This window comes from Typha latifolia, chromosome 4 (genome assembly GCF_019914945.1).
Source record: "Typha latifolia isolate L0001 chromosome 4, TyphaL0001v2, whole genome shotgun sequence".
Classification (NCBI taxonomy): domain Eukaryota; kingdom Viridiplantae; phylum Streptophyta; class Magnoliopsida; order Poales; family Typhaceae; genus Typha; species Typha latifolia.
The window spans coordinates 6,039,594-6,049,262 of NC_133089.1; the positions used below are offsets into that span (position 1 = coordinate 6,039,594).

The following is a 9,669-nucleotide window of genomic DNA, read 5'->3' on the forward strand; positions in this document are numbered from 1 at the left end:
TCACTTTTGGAAAGTGAGATGCTACGTGCCGGTGCTTTTGGAAGCAACGAGCCATTTAGTAATCTCATGTGGAGCACCTCGTGTTCTTGAGCGGGAGGACACGAGTGTTTTGGTGAGGGTGGCAGTTTTGGAGGTTATGGGAAGAAGATTGTGAGTTTTTGTTGAGATTCTAGTGGGCGCCATGGATGAGAACTACGATAGCACGTTCTATTCTCTCATGGTTTGTTGGTAGTTAGCCAATAGGACTTTTATATATATAGAGGTTATATCCTATCCTAGAAGACAAAGAATATTCTCTTTTCTTTTTTTTCCCTTATTTTTTTCAGGGGCCAAAGCCAGCTCACAACAGCCACCGCAGGCATTTACCTAATACTTATATATGCCGGACTAACGGAGGAAGAAGACAAGTCGTTAATGATGAAATAGGTCCATTTAGTGGACTACGTCAACGCCCGGACAACATGAAATGGTCCACAGGAAGAAAGAGAAAAGATTGTATGTATCTTTGGAAGTAAATATTGTAGGAGTTTTATCCATTACTCCTTGGTAATTTGTGGTTCCTTTAGTTAAGGTGCCAAGAATGTGCTGTTGGACTATCAATTAACCTCCCCAATCACCCATTCTGAGTGTCAAGAAAGTGCTGGTTTCCAATGTGGAATGAGTTGAAGATGTGACATAATCTAATCAATATTCATCATCTTTTATGTATTACACTCTTACCTCTGTCACGAAAAAGAGAGAGAACCATGACGTGAGCGTAGAATTTCTTCAAGAACGAGTTAGGCAGTTTTACAACTAGTTCTCAACTATCACTCATTGGAAGATCAAGCGTTTTAACACTGTAACCAACTGTCCATGGGGGGGCTAAGAAACAACAGGAGGGAAGGTAAGCATGAAGCTAATCTCACTAAACGTAAAATTATCTACTGTACAAATTGGAGATGGTATACATAGAGTGACATTAGTCAACAAAAGCTTGCATGGCAATAAATAAATGTTGTTCTAATACAAAAATCTCTCTAAGAATATCCAACAACAGCTTCCGAAAAGCAAAAGCTCAAGGCTTTTGCTGTGAAGCTAGTAGAAGGCAGGGCAGCAGACAAAGTGCTCCTGTATGGCGCATTTTTGCCATTTATGCTTCTTTTTAATCATCTGATACAGAGTTAATCAATCAGAAAGTCTGCATGAGAGGTGGAGGCATGAAAGTCATTTCCTGGAACATTTAATCAGTAAACTTCTAGTAGATCTGCGTGGAATCACGAAAACTTGACCTCTCTGGCTGAAGATGTCAGATTTCTACTGTCGCATGACAACAAGTTGACTAAGGATATCCACAGGGACCCAGCAAGAAAAATATTGTCTCAGGGAGGATCACGACATCTTGAATGCTATAAACATCTTTCAACATGGACCCACAAAATTTGGAGAAGTGGCTAAATGCACATCCATTTGGAATAATGCTACCGACCATCCAGATCATCTCCACGTGGAACCTACCATGACAAACAACAAACTATAGCATTAACTCATTCAAGTTCTAAAGTTCTGTCGTGGAATGCAACACTTCATAGTTTGTATATGAAAATGAAGAATCAGAAAAAGAATGTTGGCAAAAAGTTCTAAAGTTCTGTCATGGAATGCAACACTTCATAGTTTGTATATGAAAATGAAGAATCAGAAAAAGAATGTTGGCAAATAGAGATTATTTGTCAGTTTCATCTAAACATGCTATTCTGAATGATATTGTTACATAACTGCAAGCCCGACCAACCTATGTTTGAGATTAATGGTTACTCTTCATATGGCTAAAAATGCTACTAAACAACAATACCGCATACAGACAATATATACCAAGGCACAACTCACAAGTGCCTCCCAAACTACAGTAACTAGACTACTAGTACTCACCTATATAAATCTTCTACATAAATAATACGTGAAATGACACGTTTCATTCCACAGAAACCACTTCAGGACATTGTTTCCTACTTTCCTGCCAGAAAAGCAGTCAAGCACAATTTCAAGGTGTCTGTAGCACATTAAAACTAAGCCCAAGAAATAAATGAAAAATGAAACCCAGGGATGTTTTCACTTTTCTGCACTTTGTTTCCATTCTTGAGTCACCTTCCCCATTATACTTTCTTTGCTTGAATTTTACTCATGCAGTTAATGACACCACTTTACAAGAAGATAACAAGCTTTTAATTCTCTTCATTCCAAAAATCACAATGAGAAAAGGAAAACAGCGATTCTTTTACTTGTTTTGCCGTCAAAATGACAGCAACAAAATCATGACTAATTTAAATTCTTCATCGAAGATACATGATGGATTTTGGCTTTCCAAGATTTCCTTGTAAAACCATATATATGTCAAAGCAATATAAGGTCAATTGCTTGTGCAAATTTTTAGTGATATTCTATTCCTAATGATACATATCTCAGAGTATTTTGAAGGAAATAAAAAACACCATATACTCCTACTGAACTATAAAAAAATGCAAGGTTTGATTTGGCTTTCCAACATATATGTTTACCTACGCAATGCCATTTTGCACTAGTTAATAAGCAGAATAAGATACAAACTAATCAATACTGGCCAATTAGATTCCAATCAATAACCACCAATCAATCAGGTTTTCATCAATTTGCCTGAAACAGAGTGCCAGAGCTAAAAAATGTTCACCAATCAAGGTATTTAGCATAGGAACACTGAAGAAAATCGCATTGAGGACACGTTATGAATCCAATTACAAAGGAATGCTCTTTGAGAAATGTGACACAAGTTCAATAAAGTAGTCATATGTACCTTATCAGCTGCCAAAATATTGAGCTCTGACCTGCCAAGAACCAGATGCCAATAGTCACCAGTTTGCTTTCAAAGCAAGCATCACTGCAACATCAAAAACAAAGTCGCAAAACATATTAAACCACAAGAAAATGAGGAGCTTGTTACAACAGAATTCTTATAAGAAAATTTTGATCTTCTTTTCTTCCACAACTAAAAGAGGATAGTGCAGATACTATAAAAACCTGAATGAGGATAGTGAAGGTACTATTAAAACAGGAAAATTTTAAATGTATCACGATGGGAATGGTGTCTTTTCATACTTTTCTTTTATTACTGCAAAATGAGGTACTACAACCCTAGCAGTAATAAATAATAATTTGAGCCTACAGTAAAGCAAATATAAGATAACTAGACAGCTAAAATACATTGTTAATTGAATCAACCATTCAACCTTACATCCAGACAACCATTGAATCAGGACAGTTGGCTGCCAACTTTGGGCTTTAGGGAAATTGACTATCCCAGTTTTAATGTTCATAATCTCAACAACTTGAAAAAGCATTGGGAATTAAGTTTTACTACATATTGCTCCTTTGATCTTACATCTTGCTTATTCATTTCCAAACACAAAATTAAAAGTTCAAATAGAAATAACAGGCCAAAGGTTAGAGTATATGAAGCATGATATGGATACGAGATAAAGATCCATTACAATATGGAGAAGGGATACAAAAAATCCTTACAAAGCATGATATGAAAAACAAATGAAATATCCGTGTTTCATAGGTTAGAGTTCATTAAGAAGAAAAACTCAAATAACCAGCATAAAAGTAAAACATTATCATGCTTGTTTCCACCTAAAAGTTTGTCCAAAACTTTCATATCCCTCTTGAATGTTACCCAAGTTTCTATATGGGCTGACATGATTGCCTTCATGTATCCCATTGTCATGGGAAATTTTAGGAACACTATTTACTTGGGCCATACACAAGGCAGCATACATACAAAAGAAACTCAAGCAATTAATTATAAAAATTTATACCAGTGTATGCTTATAAAATAATTTTCCTTCCACATGTATGCTAAGAGCCATGCACTACTCTTATTTACCAGCCAGAAGATGTGCGCAAGAGCACATAGTTGCCACAGCAATCAAGTAGTCTTGAACTCTTTCTTATGCTTAGCCCAATCAAGGCAATGTAAACTGATTAATCACCATCTGATCTAAATTAAGAGATCTGCCATAACTATAATGTTGGAAGCTTCTAGATAATTCTCCATTGAAAGTTTGAAACTAATGGAACAGATGGATAAAGTTCATCCAACTGAGGAAAGTGGTTTGAGGATATTGGCGATTCATGCACAGGGCCCAAATCTCATAGAACATTTTAAGAGATTCATTCAAATCACCTAAGTAGGAACTAGGAAATCATGAGTAAATACATTGTATATCCTCGAACATAAAAGTTTCTAAAGCATTCACTAGACATTTATAACGAAATTAAATTTTTTTTTCAAAGCATACAAGTTTCCCTCATTCCAACAGTAAATTTAATAAGTTTCCATCTTTCCCTAATACTGTCCTTCCATCTCTTTTCTTCCTTCTAATCTTTATGTTCTTGTTAAAGTTCATGGAAGAGAAAAAAAGCTGGTGGGGGTGAGGGCGGTCCACACTCCAGAATCCATTGTAACCTTTAAAACTTTGAATATCATATAATAGCAAATTCAATGGAATCAATTCACTCTAATAAACAACCTACAAAAAAACAAAAAAAAAATCTGGACTCGTTCTCATGTTTCTCTGCATATTTGTCAATGCCTTCAAAATTTATAGGCTAGGAATGAACAGATGAGAAACCATTAAATTTCTACCTGGGAAAATGCTTAGAGATAATCATAACTCAAAATTCAAATGTGCAGATTATCAGAAATTATATCTTAAATAGATTGCCTAATAAGTTAAATTGGCAAGTTCTAATAATAATTCAAAGTTCAAACCCTATAGACAGAAATATAAAGCAGAACAGGAAGTGACCCTAAGATTATAGGAGACTGTTACCTTTTATTCCTTCAAAATAAAATAACGCAAATTAAACTTAAGGGATTTATCCATTGGTTGCCTTGCATGGTGTGTTGAGGGCAGTTTACCACTATCATTTTACTATTCTTAACTCAGCCCCTGTCTTTACCCTGTTTGACCCTTGTATTTGTATAGATGTTTCAAAAACACAACCAGCATGGTAAATGCAGGGTTGAACTTAATCTTGAGAGAAAAAAGAGGGTTTAATCACTGTAAACACGTAAAGCAGGGTGTGAAATTAAAAGAATTTTAAATTTGGAACATATTTAGAAATATGGGTGATGACATAGCGCATACTTCTACCAATCTTTCAAGAAATCACTTTTGGGAAACAAAGATTAGTTTTTTTAGCAAAGTCAGAAGCACTATAGAATTTTGGATTAAATCAACTTAATGTTCCTCAAAGTCACAAAACACTAATCATGAAGCACATAAATGATATGATAAATGAACTCACCAATAAATAAAACAGATAGAGTTACCAAAAGAATAATCTTAAGAGAATGGCCATATTGGATTCGATATTGAGACCGTTGAATTTGCCTTTGGAGCACTCCGACCCACCCATATATCTTTTTATTGTATGTCTCTTCTCTAGAAGAACTTAAGCAGCTCTTACTTCTTTCGAAGCATTCATTGATTCCCTAAAGAGATGAAAAGAAATTCATAAACAAAGTTGACGAGTCAACGACGCACAGATTTTGAGATAAAAGTGCAGGAAAAATGAAAAACCAAAACATAAGTACCATACCTGACTCAATTGATGATTCCGTAAGGGGATGGATTCTTCTGCATCATTTTGGTTACAACCTTTCCACTTTCTTAGCCCATTCCTATACCATTTCATCCTAGGTTTTGATTCTAAAGCTCCATTCAGTGCAGAGTAGCTAAGTATCTTTGGCAAGGCCATGTTAGGACAATCATCAGATGATCTCTCAGAAGTATCCTCACCCTCACTAGGAATTGAAATATTCCATGATCCTATATCAGCACCAGCACTAGCAACTCTTCGGTGGCCTTTCAACCTCTCCTCCCTCATATCCCATGAGCTCAACTCAGTTGACTGACGAGAATTCTTCACGAAATCAATTGAAGCCTCTTTGTTCTGATTCCCCACTTTCTCACCAATGTCAAGATTACCATTTGACGAAATATCCCGTTCAGGTAATTGACAGGATAGGAAAAGAGCAAGCTCATCACGTTCATCTTCGTCCAACTTGACCCAGGATAATCCAACCTCCCCCTCCTCAATGTTGGATACCTTTAAAGAGTTCTCCACTGTCATTATCTGACTGCTAATTGCCGTAAGAAATTGATCATGCCGAGCCCATGTATCTTCCCCCACCGACAGTGCCTCATCGCTTGAATTGATTGCGCGCAATAATTCCTCCAGCTGAGATTTTAAGAGAACATAAATCAAAATCCCATTTTGAAACAAATTCCTTCACAGGGATCTCGTGTTCATCAAAGTGCTCGATTTCAATAAAATCAAAAAAGAAAGAACCTTGAGTACCGTTTAGGTTTACAAGATCCATCATTTAACAGATCTTGCAACGAGTAACACCAAAAGGTAAATTAAACGGCAAATTTCCGCGGAAAGCGATGGGAATCATAAGTCACCTGCCACTTCGCGGTGCCGAGGGCCATTTGGAGCTCACGACGGAGCTCGCCGGAGGCGAATTCAGACTCCACCGCGCCTTTCCTCTCCTGAACCCATCGCCTATAAACGGATTCCATCCTAGAAAGCCCAGAAGAAAAATAAGCCCTATTTCTCCTCCAATAATCCCAGTGGGCACGCGAGAAAGCAGACAAAGAGAAACCCTAAAGAAATTGCGTTACCTGTCTGCCGATCCCTGCACCTCCTCGGCAGCAGAGAAGAAGGGGTCCTTCTCCCACCGTTCGAAGCTCGTCGCCATCGATATCGTCGCTCTTCTAGACGGAAACGCAACCCTACCACTAGAATTGGAAAAAAATTTGTGCGAGGAGGAGGAGAGGGGGGAGGTCGGGAAATGGCGTGGCAAAAACCTATTACTATTAATGGCAGGGAGGAAGCAGAAGAACACGGCGACGGGGGTAAAGCATTTGATATCGACGACAGGATTTCAACCGTTGGATCTATATGCCTTGGCCAACGGTGGTGGGCTCCACGTGAACACGTTTCAAGCGTGTAAGAATCCATCCGATATGAAAGAGATGGGAAACTGGACTTGCTGACCAAAGAAAATTACTACCACATATCTTTTGTGTGGTCAAAGGAAGCGTGCGCGGAGGCTAATAAATTCGCCTTGGCTCAAGACCACAACTTCTCCAACATCTCTATCGAATCCGACTTCTAGAACTTCTGATTAATTTACTCCGGAGGCATATTGCCCTTGACATCTGACACCTGTTCTCTTCTTTCCATTCTATTTTATGGAAGCAAATCACACAACAAATAGAATTTTCTCCCCATCAATAAAGGTGCAAGAGATGAGTTTTGAAAGCTCCGGCGATAGTGGTGCAAAATCGAAAGCGAATGTTGCCTCTTTGGGAGCTTCTGAAGGTTCAGGTTAGGTGAGGAACCCATCGGGAGGGGATAGAAGACGGAGGAATTTGTGGAGGACCCATAAATCTAAGCAAAGAAACCTATAATAAGATGGAGAGAGGAATGTGTATTATTCAAAATGAATTGCTTGAAAAGATCACGAAGGAGACGGAGGATTGTGTGATCGTGGAATTAGAGGTGTGCCAAGCTAGGTGGAAACTCCCCCTCTTTGGCCGATTTCTAAGTAAAACTCTTCCCTTTGAAAATTTTAGATTTGTGCTAGCTAAACTTTGGTCGGGGATTGAAAGTTTCTTGGTCTTGAACATAGCTGAGGGATACAACATATTCTGGTTCTTTAAGGAAGAGTACATGTCCAACATCCTAATTGAAGGGCCTTGGACCATTAATGGCTAGGTGCTCAATTTTATCTAATCGAATGATGACTTTTGGCCTATATTGAAAGCCTTCCAAATTACTTTAGTGTGGATATAACTCTACTATTTACCTATGAAATGGTGGGAACTTAAAACCCTCATTCTAGTGGTGGCTAAATCTGGTAGGCCATTGAGGGTTGATGAGACTAAATTTAGAAGCCGCTTTGCGTGTGTTTGCATTGAGATTGATCTGGCTAAGCCTATTAAGAATGCAGTTTGGCGTGGTCACAAAGATTAAAAGGTTTATCAGAGAGCTATCTATGAGAGTATCTCTATACTTTGCTACAGATATAGAGTCATCAGACACTGGTCTAACTAATGCCCTTTCTCCCTGCCGAGGACGAAGGTGGCATTGAAGGCCAGGAAACTCAAGGTTCCGAATCTAGGCAGGGTGCAAAAAAGATACTGAAATCAATTCGAGGAGGGCAAAATAAGATTGGAGGTCTCTTAGAAAGAAGATAAGCATAATACTTATAGCCCATGAGTCCCTGTTCAACGACGAATGAGGGGTGGTGGTTAGCAACCTACCTCTTCCCATTGCTATGACCTAAAGGATTTCAAGAAACTGATGGACTTAGGTCTAGTCAACCCAACTACTAGGCTAGGTCAAGCCAAGTCAACTATTAGAGCAAGCCCGATTTTGCTAATCTGGCTAGACCAAGTATTGGGCTAGGTGAGGCTAAGGGGACCCATAGGGTTAACCCTAATCAACATCGAACTGTTCTCAATAACAATGAATTTATCAGGATACCCTCTACCTCAGGAGGAAGTAAAGGAGGATGAACAACTCTTATCAATAGAGCCATTACGCCCACCCTAAGTCCCAAAGTAGGCATGCCTGCTGACTCAGCCCCCTCAATAGGAAAAGGCAACCCTACCTCAAGCAACAACATTCACGTGGTGCAAGACACTTGTTGAACTCGGCGAACCTACAGAGATCTGCAAATCCCGACTCTATGATTATCATCGCCTCACCTGACCTCACCAACTGTGATGTCGCTTCCACTGACACTAATATTAATGAGGGTCATGCGACGGGAGCGGTGAGAGTAGATATCGTTAATACTAACAGATATACTATTCGGTTTGGCTCTTATTTAGATAAATCCACTCAATCCTCTATTGTGCCTATTATAAGAGAGAGGAGTGCAGGGTTTAAACCATCTCTCAACTCGACACCCAACTCCTAGACATCTAGCCCTAGCGGCACCTCTATCTCACGATCTAACATTTCTTCATCTTACTTGGACATGACAAGTGTAGGCATGCCCCTAAAGCGAGATGACCTAGGAGAGCCAATGGAAAAAATTGTAGACGTGGCTTCTTTTCTAGTCGTGTATGGCCCAAAAGGAAAAGGGAAAGCTGCAATGGAGATTGGCACCATAGAACCCATGGAGGTGGAACACGCAGCCACATTCTTACATAGCTAAGTCTTTTTTCTTTCTCTCTTTATAATTTATTTTTAATGTTAAGCACAATCATATGAAATTGCAAGGTAGTGGTAGAAAAGAGGTCCATGAACGATATATAAATTTTATTAGACGTTATAACTCTAACTGATTATCCTCCTAAAAACACGCGCTTCTATATTTGAATCCTTCTATTGTGTTCGTAGACTTGATCTAGACTAAAACCACTATTGTATCTCGGCGGTTGGTGCTTTGGGAGGCATCATCATCATTGCCTGGAGGAGCAGTGTGGGGGTGGTTTTTATAATCTCTAGGTCTCGTCAGGGCCCATATTATTATATCCCCATAGGAGGGCAAACCATGGCTATGGTCAGCCATGTATACTAGCAACCATGTGGAGGAATAACGAGACTTTTCGGCTGAAGTAGGTAAGT

The 9,669-nt window shown here is 38.8% G+C and overlaps 1 protein-coding gene across 1 annotated transcript; it reads right to left on the minus strand.

Moving 5' to 3' along the window:
* Window positions 1–882: 882 nt before the first annotated feature.
* Window positions 883–6,937, minus strand: LOC140786606 (uncharacterized). The gene is made up of 6 exons (XM_073135170.1): window positions 6,708–6,937; window positions 6,489–6,606; window positions 5,620–6,261; window positions 5,326–5,512; window positions 2,807–2,890; window positions 883–1,493 (listed from the first exon to the last, which is right to left on the minus strand). Exons 1-5 carry the CDS (start codon window positions 6,782–6,784, stop codon window positions 2,862–2,864), a joined length of 1,053 nt encoding a protein of 350 aa, XP_072991271.1. The 5' UTR covers window positions 6,785–6,937; the 3' UTR covers window positions 883–1,493; window positions 2,807–2,861.
* Window positions 6,938–9,669: the final 2,732 nt, after the last annotated feature.

Excerpts from the sequence above, each read along its gene's own strand:
- LOC140786606 (XM_073135170.1), bottom strand. The coding sequence starts at position 6,784 with ATGGCGACGAGCTTCGAACGGTGGGAGAAGGACCCCTTCTTCTCTGCT. Across the intron at positions 6,262-6,488 it reads TCGGCACCGCGAAGTGGCAG|CTGGAGGAATTATTGCGCGC; the intron begins GTGACTTATGAT and ends TTAAAATCTCAG. Across the intron at positions 2,891-5,325 it reads TCTATCTGTTTTATTTATTG|TGATGCTTGCTTTGAAAGCA; the intron begins GTGAGTTCATTT and ends TTGATGTTGCAG.